This window comes from Geotrypetes seraphini, chromosome 12 (assembly GCF_902459505.1).
Source record: "Geotrypetes seraphini chromosome 12, aGeoSer1.1, whole genome shotgun sequence".
NCBI lineage: Eukaryota > Metazoa > Chordata > Amphibia > Gymnophiona > Dermophiidae > Geotrypetes > Geotrypetes seraphini.
In genome coordinates, this window is record NC_047095.1 from 1,307,842 (window position 1) to 1,335,645 (window position 27,804).

The window sequence follows — 27,804 nt, forward strand, 5'->3', positions numbered from 1 at the left end:
TCTCTCTGACACTGCAAGAATATAGTGACTAGTCTAAACGAGCAAGGCCTTGCAATACAAGTACATACAGTATTTTGTATTAAAGTTTTTGGGTTGTGGAACAAATCGTCTTGAGTTTCCATTATTTCTTATGGGGAAATTCACTTTGATATAGGAGTGTTTTGGATTACAAGCATGTTTTTGGAACAAATTATGCTTGCAAACCAAGGTTTTACTGTATTGTTTAGCAATGCAACAGAGCCATCTAAGTTAAGGCTGACAGAGAGAAACAGATAAAACAATAGGTAGGACTAATGTGCGAGCTAGGGATATGGTGGGAGGGCTAGGTTAGATTTTTTTTTCGGTTTGGGGTTTCCAGAAAGCAGTGGCGGGGGGGGAGGACTAGTCCATACTTTAAACTATAGTATGTTAGGGCAAAATAATTTTGCAGTTGATATTGATAGATTAGGACAGTTACTGTATATGACTTATTAACCCTTCCAGGGTTATTAACTATTAATAATTAGACGAAACCTGTATAGGTACTGCCAAACTGGCATTATCTAGATACAAGGAGAGTGGCAGAAGATCTAAGGAAAAGAGATAACAATGACTGAGGCAGTGTGCGATGGTCTTCTAGGAAACAAGGGCTTTATTTTCCAAGGTATAATGGTCTGGGATTAAACAGCCTATAGCTAAACCATGCCATCTAGGAAGGTTGGAAGAGGAGTTAAGTGGAGCTGTTGAGGAGGAGAGCTAGAGTACCTATAGTATCAAACTTGGTGGAAAATGTGGGCAAATTATTGCGTAGATGAGACCTAATCCTGGTGAGACTGAGTAGAACGTATGCTTGGGGATCTGAAAAAAGCTTGAGGGGCTGTGATCATCAGTTAGGGTGTTTGGTACTGTAGGAGTACAGAGGAAAATGTATTGCTATAATGAAAAAAGATCTGGCCACTAATATAAACCTTGGCTTTCTAAAATTTTCCTTCAAGGCAAAACCCAGAAAAAGATAAGAAGAGTGAGGTCTTGTTAAAGTACGTTATAGTAGTGGCCTAATGTGAAATTGCAGTTAATTTGAAGAATGTTGTCACTGAACATTAAGAAATATTTCAAGAAGCTAAGCCCCTCTTTTGTCAAGCCATGGAAGAGATTTTTACCACGGCCTGGGGCTCTAAATGCTCCAACGCTGTTCTCATACTCATAAGGGGGGGGTGTAAGCAATCGGTATTACTTGAATACAGTAAGCCTTCAGTCCTGTGGAAAATAAGACTTAATGGAGATGGAGGCTGTTTGGAGCAAATATTTGCCATGGATTCAGAAAATCAAGATTAAGGATGGGTCAGCCTACAAATGGGACTAGGGAAACGAGATATAGGCGGTACATTCACCAGAAATTATTTCACCCATACTAAGGGATTTAGATGGGGTGGAAGAATAACATTTGATGTGTTTAACTTAAAACAAGCAGAAAGAGAAAAAATAAGAATATTTTATGTGTGTGTGTTTCTCAGTATAGGTAGAATTGAAGTTGCTGTCTTTCAAGCCTCAAGAATTCTTGGATGTGAAAACATTTTTGGGATATGGTACAAATTTATTTTGTTTAGGAAAGAAGGTGAAATGTATAAAGGATGCATGAGCATTGAAATATAGTTATACTGAATAAAATATTTTACTCTTTAGCTGAGAAAAATATTATTCAGCCGGATACGAATATCAAAATAAGAATAATGAGCATTGAGCTTTAACATAACAAATAATAAAAGAAGCAACACGAAATCAGAGATCGTGTTTGTTTCAGTAAAATTTAGCACAGTAGAACCATGGATTATTCGTATTTTAATTACTATTTGGCCGAAGATAAATAATGTATTCGGAGCTGAATCAAATCAAATTGAATACAAATATTTGGTACAGCCCTACTTTGAATATTGAAGAGCTATGAAGAACCTGAGTAGTCAAACTGCCAAGTTTCTATGACTTCATTTCAAATGATAAATGTTATGTTGTATGTGGTCTTATATTCTGCCAAATACTCACAGAGCAGAATTCTAAGCGGGTTGCAAATGCAGTTACACAGCTTATCACAGGTGAGAGAAAACATAAGGGATCTTTTACTAAGGCACGCGAGCCGATTTAGTGCATGCTAAATGCTAACGCATCCATAGAATATAATAATAATAACTTTATTCTTCTATACCGCCACAATCTTGCGACTTCTAGGCGATTTACATTCAAGAGAGCTGGACATTCAGCGAGTTACAATATGCAGATAGTCAGAGGAAATATAGAGTACAGAAACTTTAAGAAAGCGGAAATGTAAACTGTACAGTTTGCTAAGCGAATATATAAAATATACCGTGAAAATTACAATATACAGCGAAAATTACAGTATACAGTTCGTTAAGGACTTTCAGTGGGGACATATTAGAAGACAGGTCCCAAATTACAAAATACGAAAGGTCCCGAATTACAAAATACGATTTGATTAGGATTTAGAGGGGGCGCGTTAGCAGTTAGCACGCCTTAGTAAAAGATCCCTATAGTGAGCTCTTCTGCTAAAGTGCATCAAGGGCAGTGAGTTCAGAACTTTGGAACATAGCAGATTGCACAGCTGGCAGAACGCGGCCATACAGCTGCTGGAAAAAGCCAGGCCCTAATCAGAGATGACGGTTGTGCTGTGCAAATGGAGCAGCTTGCCTGGCAAGAGAGGACAAGTTCTGTCATGGATAACAGACAGAAAAGTGTAGCAGTAGATTCCAGGATGGGCACTGGGGAAGAAGAAATGAGGTTGGAAAGAGAATGGGATGAAGAGCATGTAGGCAGTTAGAAAATGGAAGGAAGAGAGTAGTTCACCCTTTAGCTGTCTCCTTATGCACATATTTCTGTTAATTCTTTCACATATATACAGAGACATGTATACTATTTGAATTTAAGAAAGCGTGTTTTAAGCACAGATGATCCCTGATGGGAGAGAGAGACATTTTAGAATGAGCAGTTGGTATGGATGGGTAGACTGGATAGGTCATGTGGTCTTTTATCTGTCATCATTTCCTGTTTCATTCATAAACCTTTGAAGAGAGAATGAGCAGCCTGGATAGGTCATGTGGTCTTTTATCTGTCATCATTTCCTGTTTCATTCATAAACCTTTGAAGAGAGAATGAGCAGCCTGGATAGGTCATGTGGTCTTTATCTGTCATCATTCTTATACCCTTGAAGAGGGGATGAGTGGTGGATTAGAATTGGGGCAAAGAAGGTGAAAGGGGAGAGAGTGGACGCAAGCACACACTGATGGTATAAAGACATTTTCACAGTGCTTGTGAACTGTCTATATACGTTTGTTAGATATTGCAATGCTCTGGGTGTTTAAAAATGGAATGTTTTTAAAAAGTTAAAACAGTTTAATAATTTCTAGTAAACAAAGTGAAAATTTTGGGTGTTTCCTTTCCCAGTTTCACCTAAGGACAGCAAGTACCAGCAATGGAAGTAAAGACCATGGAAAATGCATCCATGAAAATCCAGAGAAGGAAGAGGGAGACTATTGAAGAGCAAGGGAAAGAAAACTTAGCTAGGGCTTTCCAAACCAGAAAAAGTGAAACTCTTCCAGATGAAGAGAAGGAAACGACTGCTACATGTTCCCAAGACAAAGATAGTGAGTGTGCCTCAGAACAAGAGAATGAAATAATGGTTAGGGCTACGCAAAACAAGGAAAATGACAGTCTCTCATGCCAAGAAAAGGAGGCCATGGCTAGGCAAACAGAAAGAGAGAGTGAGGGTATCCCAGATATGAAAAAGGAATCCTTGAATACAGCCGCTGAGAAAAGAGAGACTGAAGGTCTGGCTTCCTCACAGGTGGCAACCATATGCAACTTAATCCATGAAAGAGTGACTGATGGTTTACCAACCCAAAAAACAGAAGCCATGTCTAGCCCTGCCCTACAGACAAATGGTTGCCTAGTTCAAGGAATGGGAGATGCTTTAAAATCTTTTCAGAGAACTGAAATTGATGATGGCCTAGTCACAGTGCCCAGCACTGATCCCTCAATCATAGAAATGCACAATGTAAAAGAAAAACATCTCTCAGTAGGAGAGACAGAAAAGTCTCCCAGAATGGCTACAGAAGATTCTTGCAGAGTGGAGAAATGGAATTTAAATGATACAACTTTGCCTGGATCTGAAGTGACCTTATGCAGCAAGAAGGATTCTGAGCCTATTGGTGGTGCAAACTGGTGCAGCACAGAAGAATCTGAGGCTGACACACAAGAGCCCGGGACTGATACAACTCAGCAAAGTACAGAGGTACCTGGAGTTGACACAATCCAACAAAGCACCGAGGAGCCTGGGACTGAAATAAACCAACAAAGCATGGAGGAGCCTGGAGCTGACACAACTAAGCGAAGCACAAAGGAGCCTGAGGCTAGCCTGCAGGAACCTGGAGCCATCACAGCCCGGCACAGCACGGAGGAGCCTGGAGCCGTCACAGCCCGGAGCAGCATGGAGAAACCTGGGGCCGTCACAGCCCGGCGCAGCACGGAGGAGCCTGGGGCCGTCACAGCCCGGTGCAGCACTGAGGAGCCTGGGGCTAGCAGGAAGGAGCCTGCAGTTCAAAAGTTCTTTATATGGGGTGAGAATATTTGTTTTTTCTTTGTGTAATATTTTAACTACTAAAGCAAAGTCACCAGCTATCAGGAATTTATAATGAAATCAGGAATATGTCTTAGTTGCTTTATCCAGTCTAATAATAGCTTGTATATGTAATACTCTAGGTTTCCTTGTTGGTCAAAACCCAGGAAATGAATGCACAGCTAAACAGAGACTTTAAATCGGTGAAAGCAATCCTATGAGGCAGAGAAGGCCCTGAGAATGTTATGGTGGCACTGATTTCAGCAGGGGGTCCTGATTTAATTCCCATTAGAGAATGACATAGGGATGGGTACTTGCAGTTAACCGTGGGGCAGGAACGGAGCCAGAGCCTGCAGTGACAGAGTGGGGATGGGGAAAGTGACAGAGCCCGCAACAACAGGGACAAACTTTGTTCCTGTGTCATTCTTTAAAAACTTGAGACTAGTATCAATATGTAATTGTGATTTATAAACAGTTGTACAGAATATTGTTCCTTTTTTGTAATTTAATAAAAAGATTTCAATATAAAATCATAAGTGTTTGAGGCTTGTGAAAATGAGGACAGAGCTCACAGGGACAAGGCCTGCAGGGATGGGATGGGGACAAACTTTGTCCCCCATGTCATTCTCCAGCTTCCCATCAAGCTTGGATACTGATGAATGTAAGTAGAAAAATCACCTCATATACCATTTATATGAGAGCTTAATGGCAGCATTGAAAGCCACAGAGGTGACATAGTAAAGAATACTGTAGTTATCCCAGGACAAGCAGGCAGGTATTCTCACTAGTGGGTGATGTCATCCGACAGAGCCCCGATACGGACGTCTCACAAGCATGTCTTGCTTGAAGAAACTCAGAAGTTTCGAGATGCCAGCACCGCGCATGCGCCAGTGCCTTCCCGCCCGATGGTCCGGGCGTGTCTCCTCAGTTCTTTTTCTTTCGCGGAGCTGAGAAGTTTACTTCAATTCTGCGCCCATTGAATCTGTTTTTTGCCTTCTGTATTGCCGCGGGTTGGGTTCTTTTGGCTCTCCCGTGCATTTATTTCTTTCTTTGATTTCTTTTTTTTTAGAGAAAACTGTTTTTTATTAAACAACGAACCACAACAAGTACAAACAGTAGGCAAAAAAGCAAATATTGATTACATAACTCCCCTCCCCAAGAGGACTGGACTCTTATGTCCTCTCAGGTTACACGGTTCCCCATCCCCCCCACCCCCCCACACCCCCCCCCCCCCCAGGACCCCACCCCCCCCACCCCCACCCCCCAGATCAGACAGGCGGAATGGCATACATCTGCAATCTATTCAAGATACGACTACGTATCCGGGGAGATAAACTGTCCAAATATGGTGTCCAAATATGAACAAAGTCTCTGCTTCGGCGGCGAGAAGCAGAAACCAGCGTGGCCTCCCACCCTAAAAGGTCGTGTAATTTATTTCTCCAGTACCAGAAGGAGGGCGGGGTATCCGCCAGCCAGAAGTTCAATATTCATTTCTTCCCCAAAATATAACATTTGCTCAAAAACATTTTCTCTGCCGAGGTATACACCGAAAACAAAGAAAAATGAGCGAACAACATATGGTATGCAGAGACAGGAACAGACACCCGTAGGAGACCCTGAAGATAGGAAGCCAAGGCCCCCCAAAAACTCTGGATACTCTCACATTCCCAAAGTCCATGAAAATAAGAGTTCACCTCCGCCTGACAGGTGAGACAGTATTGGGTAGCGACACACCCCATATGGTAGGCCCGGCTCTGGGAGGCATACCCTCTTAGCAAGGTCCTAAAATGACATTCTCGAAGCTCCGCACTATGCACCAGAGTAGGAATATGACAAATAGCCCGCAGCAAAAACCCCACCCCCAGCTCCTGCCCCAAATCCCTCTGCCAAGCCTCCAGCACCACAGTAAAATCCCTCGGGGGCCCCAGTGCCCCAAGCTGCTTGTGATATACAGAGACCGAGATCCCAGAGGCCAGGTCCTCTCCCCCTTCCAAAAAGGCACGAAAACTGATCCCAAACTCCAAAGAAAGAGCGCTCCGCGGAAGGGACTTCACATAATGCCGCAGTTGACAATGAGCAAAGAGAAGGCCCGATGAAGGCAGACCACACCGCAACAACTCATCGCAAGAGAGGAGCGTCCCGTCCTCCCGCATCATATGAAAAAGACATTCAAACCCTCGAGCCCGCCAACGCCCAAAAACAGAAGGAAGCAGCCCCGGGAGAAAGGAGCGATTACCAGTAATGGGCAATAACACACTAACATGAGGATCCTGACGCCATAAAGACAACACCCGTCTCCACACTTCCCAAAGGGGGCGAAACAAAACACTACGGCGACAAAACCTCGGCAGAACTGACAGCCGAGACTGCAATAGAAAGAGCAGATGGGAAGGATAAAAATAATCGCGCTCCAGGGATATATCAGTATAAAGGTCAGTACCCAAGACCCAGTCCCGGACATGGCGTAAAAGACACGCCTGATTATAAAGAGCCATATCCGGCACACCAAACCCACCCCGAGCCCAGGGACCCACCAGCAACTGCCACCGCAACTTCGGTCTCCGACCCCTCCAAAGGTATTTAGACAACAAGGACGAGAGAGCCCGGATATCCTTACGCAAAAGATACAGCGGTAAAGTCTGTAAAACATAAAGCCACTTAGGGAATAAAACCATCCGAAAAAGTTGCACCCTCCCCATCAACGAAAGCGGCAGAGTACGCCAAGCGGCCAACACTGAACCGGTAATGGTGAGCAAACGAGCGACATTCAACCGGTAGATCTCCCGAACATCCATGGACAACTGCACGCCCAAATAGCGAAACGAGGAATCCGCCCATTGCAAGGGAAAAGTCCCACTCCATGAACGCTGCAGGCCTGCATCGGAGGCCAAAGCCTCCGATTTCCGTAAATTTAAGGTGAACCCTGAGAAATCACCATACTCCCGAACACTCTCTAAAAGAATAGATAAAGAACGCTGCGGATCAGTCAAAAAGACCAAAAGATCATCAGCGAAGGCCGCAAGCTTAAAATGAGCGGCCCCCAGTTGAAGTCCCCGGATGTCAACATTAGATTGCAGCTCTCTGATCAAGGGATCCAAAGACAACACAAACAGCAAAGGCGACAGGGGACAGCCCTGACGGGTCCCCCTACAGATGGAAAAGGGGTCCGAATATCCACCATTCACCGAAATCCGCGCCACCGGGTCACTATACAACGCTAAAAGGGCGTTAAGAAAAAAAGGGCCAAAGCCATATGCCCGCAGCGTAGCAAAGAGGAATCCCCACTGCACCCGATCAAAAGCCTTTTCAGCATCGAAACTCACGAGTACAGCAGGGTCTCCGTCCACAGCAGACTTCTCTAGGGCCAGCAAGATACGACGAAGATTTTTAGATACCGGCCGATCACGCACAAATCCTACCTGCTGGTCCGATATTAAAGAAGGTAGCACCCTAGCCAAACGATTCGCCAGCACCTTAGCCATCAATTTCGTCTCATAATTCAGCAGGGAAATGGGTCTATAGGAGTCCGGCAAAGTGGGGTCCCTCCCCGGCTTAGGAAGAACTATTATCTGAGCCGAATTCAAATAACGCGGTAAAAACCCCTTAGCCACATTCAAATTAAAAATTTCGGACAACACCGGAGCAACCTCATCCACCAACACCTTATAGAATTCACCCCGGTATCCATCGGGTCCCGGAGCCTTGCCCAACGGGCTGGCACGAATCACCCACGCCACTTCCTCCACCTCCACCGGGCGCTCCAACATCGCCAAGTCTACAGGAGAGAGATGGGGTAAATCCAAGCTGTCCAAATAAACCCCCCCATCAAGCACATCTGGACCAGGCGCGGCATACAAGTCAGCGAAAAATTCCCGCAGAATACGCCCAATATCCTCAGTCTTATGGTAAAGCGTTCCTTGCGCATCTCGCAAAGCCGAGACCCCCGCGGACCCACGAGAGGAGCGAGCTAAACGCGCCAACATCCGGCTACTCTTATTAGCGAACCTGAAGAGCTGGAATTGATAGTGTTCCCGAGACCTCTGAGCCCCCCTATGCAGGAGCTCATTCAAGGCCTGCTGCGCCTCCAAAAGCTGCCTCTTAAGCGCCAACGTGGCAGCACTTGCGAAACGTTGCCGCAAAGTCCGCACCCTATGCTCCCAGGCCAGAATCTCCCTCTGACGCGCTCGAGCCTCAAAGGCAACAAAGGACATGATTTCCCCACGCAACACCGCTTTCGCAGCCTCCCAATAGAGTATGGGGTCCTCTCGATGTTGCAAATTCGTACTTTGAAAATCCCTCCATCTAGCCAACAAAAATTCATGAAAGCGGGCATTGCGATATAAATGACAAGGGAACCTCCATGAAACACCTCCTCCCCGAGGGGACCCCCACAGCCACCGCAGGCCCACCCATGCATGATCCGATATTTCAATCGGACCCAGCATGGCCTCCTGAACCCTCGGGAGAAGATTCCGGGAAAGAAGAATAAAATCAATACGGGAAAGCGACCCATGCGCTCGAGATAAATGAGAATAGTCCCGCTCCACCGGGTGAAGAACCCTCCAAACATCCAATAAATCCAAAGAGGAAGCCAGCATGGTAGCCCCAGTACAGGCCCGCAGCGATTCCCGTCCCACCGAAGAAGAACGATCTAGCCGAGGATCAGGGACCTCGTTGAAGTCGCCCCCGAGAATTAAGGGAATATCCCCAAACTGCAACAAAAGGTTACGCAACTTCTGAAAAAATTTGGCAGAGGGATTATTAGGGGCATAAAGATTACAAAACAACAAAGGCTTATTATTTAGAGAGACCGAGGCAATAACGTACCTACCCCCAGGATCCCGAACCACCTTATGGACCTGCAGGTGAAGGCCCTTACGAAAAAGGATCACTACCCCACCTTTCCCCCCCAGAGCCGGGGCCTCCAAATGCGTACCCACCCACCAAGAACAGAGCTTAGCATGCTCCACAGAGGACAACCGGGTCTCCTGTAGAAAAGCAATAGAGGCCCTCTTACGATTCAGTGCTTGCAATATTTTATACCGCTTAATAGGCGAGTGTATCCCCCCCACATTCCAAGAAATCAAATTATGTTCCAGAAAAAACTAAAAAGAGCACCACAAGCAGATACTGAATAACCCATCGCAGCATGCCAGAGGAGCGTCCCAGCCACCACCCCTCCAACCACACACTCAAAAATCCGCCCATCCCCCACCTGTCTGACCCAAAGGAAACCCCCACCCCCCCCCCCCCCTTCCCCTAACCCCCCCAACTCCCCCCGACCCACCCCCGCCCCCAACCCGTGCCCATCCAAATACTGCACCCCAATAGGTGCCACTTCCAGAAAGCTGGCGCGCCCGCAGCAGGCCTCCCTCAAACCCCTCAGCCCCCCCCCAAGCTTCCCATAAGCTAACAAACACTCTCCATTCCCACCACCAACAAGCGAACCCAACACCCCCACGGCTCTCCCCCATCCACTCCTCCACCCAGGCTATCAACCCTCCCGATACAACCCCCCTAGACAAACCCTACCACCCTCCTCCCTAGAGCCGCCCCTTCACCCAACCACACACAAACCAACACAGCCCAAACACTCTCCCCCCGCCCCCAACACAGCAAGGCACAACTAACACAAAATGCAGAGAACCCAGCAAAAATGCTGAGTGTAAGCAGGGGAAGTCTCAGCGGCCATGGGGAAAGACCCACAAGGGAGACAGCGCAACACCCACAAAGTCAGAGTCTACAGCTGTCACTCCCAGCATCGCCAACCCCACCGAAGAAGACAGAAGATCACGGCGCCACCTCCGGAAACTTTTCCTCCACAAATCGCTGGGCCTCCTCCGGCGTATCAAACTGGTGCGACCGGCCGGAGTGCATCACCCTCAGCCTCGCTGGATACTGAAGAGAAAAAGGAATACTGCGCCGGACCAGACTGGAACAGAGTGGAGAAAACTTGCGTCGAGCCTGAGAGACCTCCGCCGAATAATCCTGGAAACAGAGGACCTGCTTGTTGTTGTAGAGCAACTTCTTCCCCTGGCGCAGGGCCCTAAGGACCGCAATCTTATGGCGATAGTTGAGCAGACGGCATATAACCACCCGTGGACGATCCAGACCTTCTCTCCGGGGCCCCAGACGGTGTGCCCGCTCGATATAAAAGGGGCCCAGCTGCTGCGGGGGGGCCAAAGACTCCATCAGCCACTTCTCCAGAAAGTCACCCAGGTCCGAGTCCCCCAGAGATTCAGGCAAATCCACAAACCGCAGGTTGTTCCAGCGGGACTGGTTCTCCAGGTCCTCCACCTTTGCCCGGAGCGCCGCCATAGAGGTAGAGTGGCCCGCCTGCTCTTGTGTGAGCCGCTGCACAGCATCCTCAGTTGAGCTGACCCGTTGCTGTGTCTCCCTCACCTCCGAGGACAGAGCGGCAAAACGCTGATCCAGGGTGTCTAACTTATCCAAAATACATTGCAGCTTGTCCCCCAGCGTTTCCTCCAATGCAGCCTGCACTTCCGCTGTTACCTCCGCGACCCAGAGGGAGCTGGGGGTTTCGGGCGATGCAGGCGCCATGTGCGCCGCCATTTTAAGTTCAGGCTGCTTCCTGCGCTCTCGGTCCGTCTTGTTCGGATGCGCGGCCATCCCCCAGACCGCCTCGAAATCGCTACACGGACACCCGACAGCGCTCCCCGACGTGCTGACACCGGGAGCCGAGGTATTCAATGCCGCTCAATAACAATTACTGCCGCGGGCGCGCCGGAGCCACGAGCCTGACCTGCTCACAGCCCCATGCTTCCGCCGGAAGTCCTTGATTTCTTTTTAAAAAAAAAAAATATATATTTTTCTTCCGACACCGGGTCGGCCGCGTGGCTGGGGCCCCGCACCTTCGACCTGCAGCAAGTGCCAGCGCGCGATTTCGTCACGGACCCGCATCGACGCTGCCTACAGTGTCTGGGTCCGGATCAATTTCCGAAATCGTGCCAGCCTTGCTCCACTCTGACGGCGCGAGCGTTTAAGCGCCGCTGTCTGCTGTGGGAGTCCATGTTCAAGATGGAAGCTTCGTTGGATCCTTCAGCTTCGACATCAACTGGTGCTTCGACTCCGTCGGCGAAGCCCTCTGCCTCCCCGGCTGCTTCGGGCCTTCTGAAACTGGCCTTGTTCACGCCGGTTTCGGCCTCGGCGCCGGTGCCTTCCTCCGTCTCCTCGGAACAGGTATCGACCCCTACAGTTCCACCGGTGGTGCTTAAAGTGCCGAAGGCTGGCAAGCAGAAGCACGCGGCACCGAAAGAGCGCGGAGACCGTGCGGAAGGGCCCCCTTTTGGTGCGGATCCCTCCATATCGGCTTCGTTGCGGTCCATTCTGGAGGCTCAGTTTGTGGAACTCATGACCACCTTGGGACCCCGGCTGATTGCCTCGATCCAGGGTGACCTCCCAGTTCCGGCTCCGAAGGGCGGGCCGCCCCCTCCTCCTCCACCGCGCCGCTCGACCTCGTTACTCGGCGTGGAGGAGCGGCGGGCGGTGTCCGGTTCCTCGAGGCGGTCCTCGGGTAGTGCCATGCCTCCCTTGGAACCGATTCCCTCGAGAAAGGCCTCCCTTAGTGATATGCCTCCCTTGGAGCCTATTCCCTCGAGGAAAGCTTCCCTTAGCGACTTGCCTCCCTTGGAACCTATTACCCCGCCCCATGACACAGTGTGGCATCCACCTTCGAGGCCTCCCAGTCCTGGGCATAGCAGGAAGCAGGACGAGTTCTTCCGAACCCCCTATCAAGCCTGGGCGGCTTCTGGGGAGGCACCGACTCTTCCGCCTCTCCGATCGACGGCCTCGAGTCCTATCTGCTCCTTGGAGGCTTCTGGGGACCAGTATTCTCACAGAAGGGCTCGATCCCCTTCCAGGCACCGAGAGGGGCATCGATCCAGACACTCTTCGAGGCATTCCTCTCGGCACTCGACCGTCTCGCCTCAGAAGAAATTGCCTCGGATGGGGTATTCTGCTTCGGCTGGGTCTCCTCCTCCGGGCCCGGAGTTCGAGGACCCCGAGGTGTTTTACTCGCCCTATTGCTCACAGGCTTCTGTGGAGCCCGAAGCCTCGACTTCTTCTAGTCCTTCTCGAAGACCGGCGCTGGCGGACCAATTGTCCTTTTCCTCGTTTCTCAGGCAGATGGCGGATGACATGGACATTACCCTCGATGCTGGGTCTCGATACTCCAAGGAGTACCTCGAAACCATGCACTTGCCTCATCCTCCGGCCAAGTCCTTACACCTGCCTCTGCACAAGCTCCTCGAGCAGACCTTCATGAGGTGCTTTGAGTCTCCTTACTCTATCCCTGCGGTCCCTGGAAAATTGGATGCTCGGTACCGCACGGTGCATCATAAGGGCTTCGAGGGACCTCAGCTTTCTCATCAGTCCCTCCTGGTCGAATCCTCGCTCAAGCGGTCTCATCCTGGCCAGGTGTATGCTTCGGTGCCTCCGGGCCGCAAGGGCAGGACCATGGATAAGTTTGGACGACGCATCTATCAGAATTCTATGATGGCGTCCCGAGTCCTGAATTATAATTTCCACTTTGCCACCTACTTGGAATTTTTTCTGCCTGTGCTTCGGAAATTCACGCCCTACATCGAGTCCCAGGCTCGGTTTGAGTTTGAGAAGGTGGTTGCTTCGCTGTCCCAGCTTCGTCTTCAGTTGATGCAATCTGCCTATGATGCTTTCGAGCTCTCGGCCCGAGCAGCAGCCTGCTCTGTGGCGATGCGCCGTTTGGCCTGGTTGCGGACCATTGACAAGGACCCGAATCTTCAGGACCGCCTGGCAAACGTCCTGTGTGCTGGAGCGGATCTTTTTGACGAATCCATCGAGACAGTCACGAAGAAATTGTCTGATCATGAAAAGTCCTTCCAGTCCATTCTTAGGCCGAAGCCTAAGCCTCAGCAGTCTCGACCCTCTCGACCGCCATTGAGCTATCAGCGGCGTTATCAGCCGAGGCAAGCTCCTCCTGCGAGGCAACCTGCGAAGCGGCAGCCTCCTCAGAAGGCTCAACAAAAGTCTCAGCCGTCTGCTGTCCCTAAGGCTCCTCAGCCTTTGTGATTGTCTCGTCGAGGGCATAACCAGTCTCATTCTGCCTCCCCCTGTTTTTCCCATCGGAGGGCGCCTCCATCATTTTTATCATCGCTGGGAGGCCTCTGGGTCCTTACTATCATCAGGGAAGGATACTCTCTTCAATTCCATCGGGTCCCTCCGGACCACCCTCCAAGAGAGTATCCTTCCAACTTGACACAGACCGCCCTTCTTCTTCAGGAAGCCCAGGCTTTGCTCCGGCTCCGGGCCGTCGAGCCGGTCCCTGTGGACCAACACAACCAGGGGTTTTACTCCCGGTACTTCCTTGTTCCGAAGAAGACGGGCGACCTGCGACCCATTTTGGACCTCAGGGTCCTCAACAAATTCCTAGTCAAAGAGAGGTTTCGCATGCTGACACTTGCTTCTCTCTACCCCCTCCTCGAGCAGAACGACTGGTTATGCTCTCTGGATCTCAAGGAGGCCTACACTCACATTCCCATTCATCCGGCCTCTCGCAAATTCCTCAGATTTCGGGTGGGACATCTGCATCTGCAGTATCGAGTGCTTCCATTCGGTCTGTCTTCGTCTCCCAGAGTCTTCACGAAGTGTCTGGTAGTGGTGGCTGCTGCACTCTGGAACCAGGGTCTTCAGGTATTTCCCTACTTCGACGACTGGCTCATCAAGGCTCCCTCGGCATCGGGGGTCATCTCGGCGACCCTGTCCACGATTCTGTTCCTGCAGAGTTTGGGATTCGAGATCAACTTTTCCAAATCTCATCTACAGCCTACACAGTCGCTCCCCTTCATCGGGGCGGTCCTGGATACCATACGTCTCAGAGCATTCCTTCCTCCTCAGCGCATGGATGCTCTTCTTTATCTCTGCCAGTCTGTGTCTTCTCGCCAGTCCATCTCAGCGAGACACATGATGGTCCTCCTGGGCCACATGGCCTCTACAGTTCATGTGACGCCGTTAGCCAGACTCCATCTCAGAATTCCTCAGTGGACCCTGGCATCTCAGTGGACTCAGGTGTCGGATCCGTTGACTTGACACATCATCGTCACTCCTGCTCTTCGGCAGTCTCTACTTTGGTGGATGACCTCTTCGAATCTATCCAGAGGTTTGCTGTTTCACTCTCCTCCCCACCAGAAGGTCCTCACAACTGATTCCTCGACCTATGCCTGGGGAGCACATCTGGATGGGCTTCGCACTCAGGGATTCTGGACCAGTGCAGACCGACTCCATCAAATCAATCTTCTGGAGCTCAGAGCCATCTTCAATGCTCTTCAGGCATTTCAACATCTGCTTCACGACATGGTGGTCCTGATTCGCACAGACAACCAGGTGGCCATGTATTATGTCAACAAGCAGGGGGACACGGGCTCGGCCTCCCTCTGCCAGGAAGCTCTCAGAGTCTGGGATTGGGTGGTTTGCCACAACGCCTTCCTCAAAGCTGTCTACATTCAGGGGAAGGACAATGTCTTGGCGGACAACTTGAGTCGTCTACTCCAGCCTCAAGAATGGACGCTCCATTCCACACCCCTTCATCAGATCTTTGCTCAGTGGGGGACGCCTCAGATAGACCTCTTTGCGGCTCCCCACAATTTCAAGCTGCCTCAATTTTGCTCCAGGATCTACACTCCTCATCGCCTCGAGGCAGATGCTTTTCTGCTGGATTGGGGGAATCGCTTTCTGTATGCGTTTCCTCCATTTCCTCTCATACAAAAGACTCTGGTCAAGCTGAGGTCCGACCGCGCCACCATGATTCTGATTGCTCCTCGGTGGCCCCGTCAACCTTGGTTCTCCCTTCTACTTCAACTCAGCAGCAGGGAGCCATTTCTCCTTCCGGTGTTTCCTTCACTGCTTACTCAGCATCAGGGATCGCTACTTCATCCCAACCTGCAGTCTCTCCACCTGACAGCTTGGTTCCTCTCAACGTAACTCCTCACCAGTTTTCCCAGGCGGTGAGGGATGTCTTGGAGGCTTCCCGGAAGCCTGCTACTCGTCAATGCTACTCCCAAAAATGGACTAGATTTTCTTCATGGTGTATTTCCAATTCTAAGGAGCCTCAGCGAGCCTCCCTATCCTCTGTGTTGGACTATCTTCTACACTTGTCTCAGTCTGGTCTCAAGTCGACCTCTATTCGAGTCTATCTGAGCGCTATTGCGGCTTTCCATCAGCCTCTGCAAGGGAAACCTCTCTCTGCTCATCCTGTGGTTTCCAGATTTATGAAAGGACTTTTTCATGTCAATCCTCCTCTCAAACCGCCTCCAGTGGTTTGGGATCTCAATGTTGTCCTTTCTCAGCTTATGAAACCTCCTTTTGAGCCTCTGAGAAAGGCTCCACTAAAGTTTCTCACTTGGAAAGTGGTTTTTCTGGTGGCCCTCACATCTGCTCGCAGGGTCAGTGAGCTTCAGGCCTTGGTGGCGGACCCACCTTTCACAGTATTCCATCATGACAAGGTGGTCCTCCACACTCATCCAAAATTCCTACCTAAAGTGGTCTCTGAATTTCATCTCAACCAATCCATTGTACTTCCAGTGTTTTTTCCAAAGCCTCATTCTCATCCTGGAGAATCAGCTCTACACACTCTTGACTGTAAACGTGCTTTGGCTTTCTACTTGGATCGCACCAAACCACACAGAACTGCTCCTCAACTTTTCGTCTCCTTTGATCCAAACAAGTTGGGACAACCTGTATCGAAGCGCACCATCTCCAACTGGATGGCAGCTTGTATCTCTTTCTGCTATGCCCAGGCTGGATTACTCCTTCCCTGTAGGGTTACAGCCCATAGGGTCAGAGCAATGGCAGCCTCTGTAGCCTTCCTCAGATCGACACCGATTGAGGAGATTTGTAAGGCTTCCACTTGGTCCTCGGTTCATACATTCACCTCTCATTATTGTCTGGATACTTTCTCCAGAAGGGATGGACAGTTTGGCCAAACAGTGTTACAAAATTTATTCTCCTAAGTTGCCAACTCTCCCACCATCCCATTGAGGTTAGCTTGGAGGTCACCCACTAGTGAGAATACCTGCCTGCTTGTCCTGGGATAAAGCAATGTTACTTACCGTAACAGTTGTTATCCAGGGACAGCAGGCAGCTATTCTCACGTCCCACCCACCTCCTCTGGGTTGGCTTCTCTGCTAGCTACCTGAACTGAGGAGACACGCCCGGACCATCGGGCGGGAAGGCACTGGCGCATGCGCGGTGCGGGCATCTCGAAACTTCTGAGTTTCTTCAAGCAAGACATGCTTGTGAGACGTCCGTATCGGGGCTCTGTCAGATGACATCACCCACTAGTGAGAATAGCTGCCTGCTGTCCCTGGATAACAACTGTTACGGTAAGTAACATTGCTTTTAAGTCAGGCCTACTGGAGCAGTAGCAGAATGTTAGATGTCATGTCCTGGCTAATGTTTGTGATAGGTGACTTGTTAAGGAGAGGGACAGAGAGAAAGGAAGACCCACTCTCACAAGATGACCACCACCAGCCACCAACGATGTAAGTACGGCAACCCATTCTCACCAGCTGCAGAAGCACTGAATCCAGCTACCCATTAAATATCCTTCAGTAGCTGATATGCCACGTAGGTATTTCAACGTCTCTATCATATCTCCCCTCTCCCACCTTTCCTCCAAAGTATACAGACTGAGATCTTTAAGTCTGTCCCCATACGCCTTATGATGAAGACCACACACCATTTTAGTAGCCTTCCTCTGGACCGACTCCATCCTTTTTATATCTTTTTGAAGGTGCGGCCTCCAGAATTGTACACAATATTCTAAATGAGGTCTCACCAGAATCTTATACAGGGGCATCAATACCTCCTTTTTCCTACTGGCCACACCTCTCCCTATGCATCCAAGTGTCCTTCTAACTTTTGCCGACACCTTTTCAACCTGTTTGGCCACCTTAAGATCATCACATACAATCACACCCAAGTCCTGCTCTTCTGTCGTGCACATAAGTTCTTCACCCCCCCTAAACTGTACCGTTCCCTCGGGTTTTTTGCAGCTCAAATACATGACCTTGCATTTCTTAGCATTAAATTTTAGCTGCCAAATTTCAGACCATTCTTCAAGCTTTGCTATGGCTTTCTTCATGTTATTCACACCATCCGGGGTGTCTACTCTATTTCAGATTTTGGTATCTTCCGCAAAGAGGCACATCTTACCTGACAGCCCTTCAGCAATATCACATATAAAAATGTTAAAAAGAACAGGCCCAAGAACAGAACCTTGAGGCACACCACTGGTAACATCCCTTTCCTCAAAGCGATCTCAATTGACCATTACCCTCTCTCACCTTTTCATACTATAAAATGAAATCTTATCATGTTTTAGGTCAGTGGTGTCTTTGTAGCAGTAGGCCACATACAGTAATCGGATATCCAAATTTCCAAGTTTATTTATATTTTGGTATACCATCCGTTGTAGGACTTCTGAGCGGTTTACATTCATAATAATAGTAGCTAAGAAGGAAATGTAGTGGGGTTGAAAAGGGTAATAAGAGTAGGTGAGAGAGGGAAGTACATTGCATGGTAGGACATTAGGATGGGGAAGGGAGGAAGGGAAACAGTCCACGTAGTGCACCAGACCACACTCTGGTCATCTCAGTAAGGAAAAAAAAAGACAAGCACTTATTAAGTAAAAGATGGGCCTCCATATGTGGGCAGGCTGCTTGAAAATTTTAGCTATTATATCCTGATTTATAGTCATCAAAGTGTGTTAAATTGTTTCTGAAATTGTGATTTCACATCTACCAAATAGCAGTGTAATAGTTCAAAATCAGGTATACTAGCTAATTATATTAGCAAAATGTGTTTTTTTAAGATCTCAAATGGCCTGCATCCTAAGATCTGGTAAGCCACATTTGGTTGCATCTATTAAGGGCATTTCATAGTTATGAAATAGTAGAGAGCACTTTAAATTGGGCCTTAGATCTTTTGAAAAAAGCACTAGAATACATTTTTGATGAGATGCTCGTATATTGGCAGAGTTGGATATATCTGCTAGTTAGGATTGAAGTGCCTTGGTAGAAGGGTGAGAACAGATGAGGTAGTTCTGAAATATTGTAATGTTATAATGCAAACATGAATTAATTGTTTTAGCAATATGGAGACTAATAACAAGAGAGCAAAATTTAACGTAGCTTTTTACTGAGCAAGTGAGGAATCTGAATTTTCCCAAATATTCTAGAAGCTAGGATATCTGGAAAAGTCCATTTCACTCAGGTTTTGCTTCCACTGACCTCATGTGAACAGTTTTATTCCTCTCAATTGGGAGGGAAACCAAGGGAAGAGAAAAGATGAGCAAAGCTTATGAGAAACATGGGAGCCAACTTTTCAAATGATTGGAGGTGCTAAACCAAATGGAAATTATCCCTTCATGGGCACAATCAAGGTGTTTACTCAATATTAGCATCCAAAGAGCTGGCGCCTATGATGAGAAATAAAGCATAATTGCATATTTGCAATGGATGTTTTCCATGGACAGATCTACCGTGTTTCCCCAATAATAAGACAGGGTCTTATATTAATTTGTGTTCCAAAAAACGCACTAGGGCTTATTTTCGGAGAATGTATTATTTTTTTCATGTACAATAATCATCTCTCCCTTCTTCTCCTTCACCCCAAATCTTCTTCTTTCCTTTCTCTCTCTCTCCCCCCCCCCAGGTGCAGCATCTTTCCTCACCTATCCCCTTGTGCAGCAGCTCCCGAGGCCTCCAAAAACAGTGCAGCACTCTGAATGGGCTACTTCGAAGCCTTCCTGCCAGGGCTGGGCCTTCCATTTGCAGCATCTTTCTATCCATCCCTCTGTGTAGTGAAACCCCACTGACCCTACCACCGTGAGCCTGACATATATACCTCCACTCTGAAGCCTTCAAAACAGCAGCGGTGGCAGCACTCGGAATGGGCTGCTTCGTGGCCTTCCCTCTGCCGCGTCACTGATGATGTCAGGTTCACGGTGGGAGGGTTGATGGGGTTCCGCTGCACAGAGGGATGGGAGGGAGGGATAGAAAGACGCTGCAGAGGAAAGGCCCAGCCCCGGCGGGGAAGGCTACAAAGCAGCCTGTTCAGAATGCTGCCGTTGTTTTTGGAGTTCTCGGAAGCTGCTGCACAAAGGGATGGGTGAGACGCGAGGAAAAATGTTGGACATGGGGGGGAGAGAAAGGAAAAAGGAAGAATTGGGATGGAGGAGAGGAGGGGAGAGGTGATTGGCAAATCAGGCAGCCCTAGTGTCGGGGTGGCTTCAGATGTCAATCTTAACTAGGGATTATTTTGAGAGTAGGGCTTATATTAGGAGCATCTTTAAAAATCATGCTAGGGCTTATTTTCAGGGTAGGCCTTATTTTCAAGGAAACACAGTAGTTTTCCAGAGCTCCAAAACCTCTTGTTTTTTTAGCCTGTTCAGCTATTCCCATGCTCCCTCCTCTTTCAATTGCCTTCAGTCTCAGTTATAGTTACCTTCAACTCAAGGAGGGAAGGTAAGATTGTGTGGCTGTAGGATTTTGCTATTCATGGAGAAAATACTCATTACAGGTATGCAACTGTTCTTTCTCTGAGCAAGAACTTCTACAGCCATACCTGTGATTCCCTAACTGAGGGTGGCAGAGAAAGACATAACTTCAATCTGTTTCTTCAACATGGCAGTGATAGATTGTTGAAGCATCAAGATGAGATCTTGCATAATTGTCTGGCCAAAAGTGCTATCTGATTCTGAAGCTTTTTTAAAGGTGTATACAGGAAACCATGTCACAGCCTTGTGAATATCCTCTGTTATTGACTTGTAGGACTGTGCTGTGAGCCTTGACTTCTTGTAGAACTAAATTTGCTAGAAAAATGAAATGCAGTCTAATATCCAGGAAGATAAATTATTTTAATTGGTGTATTATTCCACTTCTGGTCTAATGGAAGAAATAGTTGTGAGGGCGCTTTTGCGGAATAAGAGGAAGATTCTCAAAATCCACTCTGCCTTTAACTATGGTCACTAAACTGGTTCCAGCTGGTTTAGTATGGAAGTATTCTATCAGCCAATTCTCAAAAGGACTCACTGTGGTCTTTTCCAAGCTTTCTGGCAGACTCCGCCTCTGCCATGCAAATGTATTACAATGAGGTCAATAATATTTAAATAAGCATTCAGGATGATTCTCTATTATCACCAGGTGATTCCCTAAGCTCGCTGACCTGCATTTGTGGGCAAATTTTTCGGCAGATCTGAGCTATCATAGCCTTACTTTCTGGTCATTGCCTGAGCGCTGATTGGCTCAGACATAGACAGGAAAGTAAAGCTTGACAGCTCAGACTTGCCAGAAATTTTGCCCCTTCTCCTGACACCCCTGGCAAGAGGGATGCCCACTCCCTCCCACCGCCACCATCAACCCCTCCCCCGGAAGGATGCCCACTCCTGTCATCACCATAAAGCAACACACCCACTCCCTCCTCCTGCCGCCGTCAAGCAACCCCCCAACACTCCCTCTCCGGCAGCAGGAGGGATGCCCACTCCCGCTGCATCAGTTGTACCCTCTCCGACCCTCCCCCCAACTTGTTCACAAAGGCTGACCGGAGAGATGCCTACTCCCTCTGGCCAGTAGGCCTGCCTCTTCAAAATAACAGGCCTTCCCATCCCCAATGCATCCTGGGATACACCAGGGAGGGGCCTAAGGCTCTGATTGGCCCAGATGTCTAAGGCCTCTCCCTTAGAAGGGGACCTAAGCAAGTTGGACACCTAGACTGTGCCTAATGATGACTAACTTAAAGGTTTTAATCGGTTCCAAGTGACACGATAATTGGTTGTGCCATTAAAAGCCAATTAAAACCTCATCAAAACAAAAAATTAGGCGATGCTAGGTGTCCTCCAGAAGTGTTGCCTAGTATCTTTGAATCCCCAAAATAGACATGTTTAGGGGTGGCACCAGCCTTCAGTGTCACTAGGCTGCACTAGCTGTGATTTTGTAAGGACCCTAGGCACCAGAAATGTAGGCCAGGGATTTACAGGCCTACATTTCCGGCACCTAGGGTCCTTGCTAGGCACTGACATCCCTGATTCTGAAAGCAGCGTCGGGCCGACACGCGGCAGGTGCCCATTTTCTAGGCACCTGCCACATCAAGTGCCGCTTAAAGAATCAGCTCCTTAATTCTGAAGGATCTTGTAGTGTCCTTGAAACCAGCAGTATGAGGAATTCAGGAAGCGTCTAAAAACACCTGTTCCTGAAGTATCTAGACAACTGACCCGTACATCTCTTTCTCCTCAATAATAGTTTTCTTGACCTATTAATCTCTTTCTTCCACCTCTCTTAAGTCCAATCAATTTGTACCTTCGTTTAATCTTTTGTAAACCGCATAGAACTTCACGGTACTGCGGTATATAAACTGTTATTATTATTATTATTATTTTTCACATTCTGTCTGTTAACTGAAGAAGTTCAATCGATGCAGTAAGAGCTTGTGAGCATAGACTAGGATGAACTAATTCCAACCCCTCCTCCCCAAGCTAGAAGTGTCAGCATACACGGGATCTTTGAGCAAACATGGTAATTACAGATGCAAAAACAAATGTGTTCTAGGCTACTATGGTACGACTAGTATCATGGTGAGCTGATTCTTGAAGTTTAACTTCATTATAAATATGTTCAACTGTCAAAGATCATGAATTTGGCCCATTCCTGCTGACCCCTTTGGAATTAGAAAGTAGTTGTTTTATTTATTTATGTATTCAATTTCTATCCCACATTATCCATAAAATCTAAGCGGGTTACAATTAAAACATGCATAAAATCAAAACAAACTAAAACAAATACACATGTAACTTGGAATAGAATCCCTGATTCTCCTCTTTATATGACACTGCAGCACTGGCATCTTCTTCTGTACACCACCTTGAGTGAATTCCTTGAAAAATGCAGTAAATAAATACATAAGAACATTGATCTCCTGCTAGAGCAGTATCTCTCAAAGAGTGGTGTGCCCTGAAGAGATTCCAGAATTTTACTTTATTTTTTAAAATTCCTTTCATAAGTATACACTAGAATAGATGACATGTACATCGTGTACACAAGAGTCTGTCAGTGTTATGAGGATCGGTGTGTATAAGGATATAACTGCAGAGACAAGTGCATTCAAAAACAAGCACATCCATTGCATAGATTAGCAATTCTACACTTCCCCCTCCCCATTCGCAGTTTCAGCAATCGCGATTTCACATATTTGTGATTTTTGGGGGAGGGGGAAAAAAAGAAGAAAAACCCCCCACAGTTTAGCCTTCCCCCCGGCGTTCCGGCCTTACCTGGTGGTCTAGCGGGCTTTCGGGGCAGGAGCGATCTTCCTACACTCCTGCCCCGTGTAGATCGCCAATAGGAAATGGCTGAGGGGAGTTCCCGTCGTAGTCTCAAGAGATTACTTCCTATTGGCGATCTGCACGGGGCAGGAGCGTAGGAAGATCACTCCTGCCCCGAAAGCCCGCTAGACCACCAGGTAAGGCCGGGATGCTGGGGGGAAGGCAGGAGGGAGGCGGGGGTGGGTGGGTCAGAGCCGGACCAGAAGATATTTGCGGTATTTCACCATTTGCGGTCCGGCTCTGCCCCTATCCCCCGCGAATCCGGAGGGAGAAGTGTACTTTAGTTTCACCATTGTTACAATTACCCAAACATAGCTTAAAGAACTTTAAATAAATAACTCTTAAATTTAATTTTTTGTTGGTTTTGCTAGTTTATAATTTCAATTATAATGTGTCTTGAAAAACATTTGATCCATATAGTGTGCCACGAAAAACATTTGCTCTGTTTAGTATGCCAGAGCTAAAAAAGTTTGAGAGACATTGTGCTAGAATAACAGATAGCAGATATTTGGGAGGAGGATAAAAGAATAGTTTTCTGTTCAGTGGAAAAGGGCTGATATGTAACCTTATAACATTTTTGGATCATATTGATTCTCAATCTGTCTCTTGTTATGTTTTTCCCATTCTGACAGAAAAAAAAGATTAGTCTCCCTCCCAGTATTACATCTGGATTTTTGGTTTTGTCAAAAACTAATCCCAGGCTTTGCTCGAGGCTGGTTACCTGATTCTGAGACTTTTGTCTCTTGGTCTCTTTCTGTGCAGAGGAGACTACTGTAATCTTGGTCTTATGTATTTATCAGGGTGGATAAAAATCAATGATTTTAAAAAATAAAAATAATTAGATTTTTTTTAAATAAAATGCTTTTATGAGGAAAAATCTATTTAAAATACATTATAGTCCAAAAGTTATTCATCATGAAATAAGGATTAGTTTTTAATTATGTCACACAAGGCTGTATATTTATGCAATGTTTAATATTTTGGGTAAATTAATTCCATTAATCCATTTGTAATGTCAAATGGAATTTTTTTTTTTTTTTAATAAATTCTTTATTCATTTTACATCTTACAACAAGTGTATCAGACAATATCATTTAAACTTATACAATATCACTTGATTAACTTTCATATACAACTTAAGTTATAATATTTAAACCCACCCCCCATCCCCACTATTTCAAATGTGATTACATATATAACATATTATATAATCTTTTCTGTTTGCCTAAACCAGTGGTCTCAAACTCAAACCCTTTGCAGGACCACATTTTGGATTTGTAGGTACTTCAAGTTTCAAGTTTAATAGGTTTTTTGATTAATCGCTTGATCATACTTCTAAGCGATGTACAGTTTAAAATTACATATGTTGGGTGACAATACAATAAATAAAAGTACTTAAAAAAATACAAAATTACAATCAATTTAACATACTCATAACATTAGGTAAGGAGGAATGAAATTACAAATCTTAAAAGTAAAGAGAAAACATCAAGGGAAAAATACAGAAGGTTAACAAAATAACAAATATGATAAGATAAAATTTAATGGGGTTGTAGGATATTAAAATTAGTTTTCAAAGGCATCCTTGAAAAGAAATGTTTTTAAATTACTTTTAAATTTTCCGAATTCTTGTTCTTCCCTTAAAAATATAGGAAGGGAATTCCAAGTCTGTGGTGCAATAACCGAAAAAATTAATTGTCGTCTTGTATTTATAATTTTCAACGAAGGAATAGTCAATAGGTTTTGTTCATTAGATCTTAAAATTCTCTTTACAGGACCTCAGAAAAAAATAGTTAATGTCTTATTAAAGAAATGACAATTCTGCATGAGGTAAAACTCTTTATAGTTTATAAATCTTTACTTTTGGCTAAGTCTTAATAATAATATTGTAATTTATAGCTAAAGAGACATATGATCAAGAAACTGTTTTATTTTACTTTTGTGATTATGATAAACATACCGAGGTACTCAAAATAGTACCTGGTGGGTCACATGTGGCCCCTGGGCCACGAGTTTGAGACCACTGGCCTAAATGTTTAATAACAGATCTGAAATCCCTCCCCCCCTCACTTTACAATTGTACTAATATGGGAAAAATGATATCTACTCATCACAAAATTCCATTAATGGACCCCAAACCTCCTGAAATTTATTAAAATTTCCTTTTTGTGTGGTGAAAGTTCTTTCCATTTTAAATATATGACACAGAGAGTTCCACCAGAAACTGTAATTAAGTCTGCTCTAATTTTTCCAATTAAATGTAATTTGTTGAATGGCTACTCCTGTCATAATATTAATAACTTATTATTATTTGAAGAAATTTGACTTTTTCTGTCTAGAACAGTGGTCTCAAACTCCAACCCTTTGCAGGGCCACATTTTGGATTTGTAGGTACTTGGAGGGCCTCAGAAAAAATAGCTAATGTCTTATTAAAGAAATAACAATTTTGCATGAAGTAAAACTCTTTATAGTTTATAAATCTTTCCTTTTGGCTAAGTCTTAATAATAATATTGTAATTTATAGCTAAAGAGACATATGATCAAGAAACTTTTTTTATTTTACTTTTGTGATTATGATAAACATACTGAGGGCCACAAAATAGTTCCTGGCGGGCCGCATGTGGCCCCCAGGCCACAAGTTTGAGACCACTGGTCTAGAAGCTATTAGACCTATTAGTTTTGCATTTCTTAAAACTGAATTTGTGGGCCTGTTTTACAAAGCCCCGCACGGTAACGGCCCCGAAGCCCATAGAGAGTTAAAAGGCTTCGGGGCTGTTGCCGCGCGGGGCTTTGTAAAACAGGCTGTGTTTCTTCAGAGATACCATGCTGCTTCTTCACAGCAAAAATGTTGTAAAATATGCAGAGTTGAGAAAATAACCTTAGCCCCATTGTTTCTTAGCACTTAAGAGGTAAGGGGTTGATTCTTTATAAATCGATTTGCAAAGTTTATATATCTGCACAAAGAGCTAAGTGTGAGGAGGGGGGAGCAAGCAGTAATCTGACTAGTGATTTAAATAAAATCCACCCGGATATGTATAGTTATCTTTTATAGTAATAGTAAGGTTTCTTGTAAGTAATATCGTACTCTTCAAGAAATCCTTTACTTTTCTTCAATATTGTCAGAGGTTCCAGTCTGTATAGATGCATAGTTATCCTTATTTAAGGAAACAGCCTTTAACATTTTACCAAAAAGATTCTCTCCCTGCTATCTGATTATGTACTTCTTCATTTAGTCCTGATGCATTCAACCGGGCTAGTCTTCTTTTTGTAATAGCACTTGTTAGTCTTTGTGATGTTGTGTCAAACATCATGAGAATCTAATAAGATCCTTGAGTTCTGAGACTTGATATGTCTTTAGAAGTGGTAGGCCTAGGTTCTTGAAGCTTTTCTAGAATTTCCTAGAAATATTGCAACATTTGAAATTTATGAGTAAACATATCCCCGTGTTTTACTAAGGTGCACTAACCGATTAACGCGCGCTAATTGCTAACGCGTCCATAGACTAACATGCATGCATTAGCGTTTAGCGTGCGTTAAATCGGTTAGCGCACCTTAGTAAAACAGGGCCATAGTACTCTGAAACATCTTTTTGCTCATTATATCTAACAATTCCGGAGTTCTTGTTTTCTATATTTAGTGCTGATTTAGCCCCAATGGATGGCGAGATAACTGCAATTTATTATAACCCATAACTGATTTCACTCTGTATTTTGTCTCTAGCTCTTAGAGAGAGGATGGGCACTAAAGGGAACCTGCTAAATCTTTGTCTGTTGCTCAGGGAGGATTATATGAATCAACATGGTAACATCATCTTTTGGTGCATCCAAAGACTTTTAAGATTCCTAGAAACTCCAATCTTGGATCAGATTTATCTTGGAAAATTAAGGAACTTGGGATATAGTGTACTCTCAGGATGAGATTTATTCTTTCGACCTTGTGGAAAACAGCCTGAAGGCAGCGCCAGGGAAGAGTTGTTGCGATGAGTATGTGAAAAGCTCATCATGGAATCCCAGCTGTGTGCGGTTAATTCCAATGTGAGATTGGAAGTTTAGATCTATATTGGAAGTTTATGATCTATATTGTGAAGAACCAAGAAAGGCTAAAGCAACTAGGGCGCTTCAGCCTGGAGAAGAGATTGCTCAGGGAAGATATGATAGAGGTCTATAAAATCTGAGTGGAGTTTCAAAAATAACTAGGAGGCATGCGATGAAGCTACTAGATAGTAGATTTAACCAGAGAAAATATTTCTTCGCTCAACATGTGGTGAAAGCAGTTAGCTTAGCAGAGTTTAAAAAAAGGTTTGGATAATTTCCTAAAAGAGAAGTCCATAAGTCTTTATTAAGATGGACTTCAGGAAATCCAATGCTTATTCCTAGGATAAGCAGCATAACATCTATTTTATTTGTTGGCATCTTGACAGGTATATGTGACCTGGATTGGCCACTGTTGGAAATAGGATACTGGGCTTAATGGACCTATGGCATCTCTTATGTTCTTTTGTAGAAATCTTGGACTGGACCTCCAGAAATGCTGTATACAGTAGAATCTCAGTTATCCGCCACCCACGGGGGATTGGTGGATACCGGATAACTGTTTTTCTGGTTAATTGAGAGTGTGTTAGAAACCTTGTCTAACACACTCTCAGTTCCTTCCCTCCTACCCCGAAGTGCCAGCACAGCAGCAGTCCTGAGCCGCAAAGCCCCCCTCTCTCCCTCAAGCCCCGACGTGGCAGAAGTAGGCGGCAGTCCGGAGCCACGAACTTCCTCCTTCCTTCTTTCCCTTCCTTACCTGAGCACAGCCGCTCAGCAGGAGGCAACCTCAAAACAGGCTGCTC

General features: G+C 46.0%; 1 protein-coding gene across 3 annotated transcripts in view; it reads left to right on the top strand.

The window, feature by feature from the left end:
- The window catches only part of LOC117346665 (torsin-1A-interacting protein 2-like), a 44,597-nt gene that overhangs the window by 9,945 nt on the left and 6,848 nt on the right, over positions 1-27,804 (top strand). For all 3 annotated transcript variants that reach the window (XM_033916603.1, XM_033916601.1, XM_033916602.1), the window contains exon 2: positions 3,433-4,604. In XM_033916603.1, coding sequence (XP_033772494.1) covers positions 3,461-4,604 — 1,144 coding nt within the window. In that variant the 5' untranslated portion in view covers positions 3,433-3,460. The remainder of the gene's footprint in view (positions 1-3,432; positions 4,605-27,804) is intronic.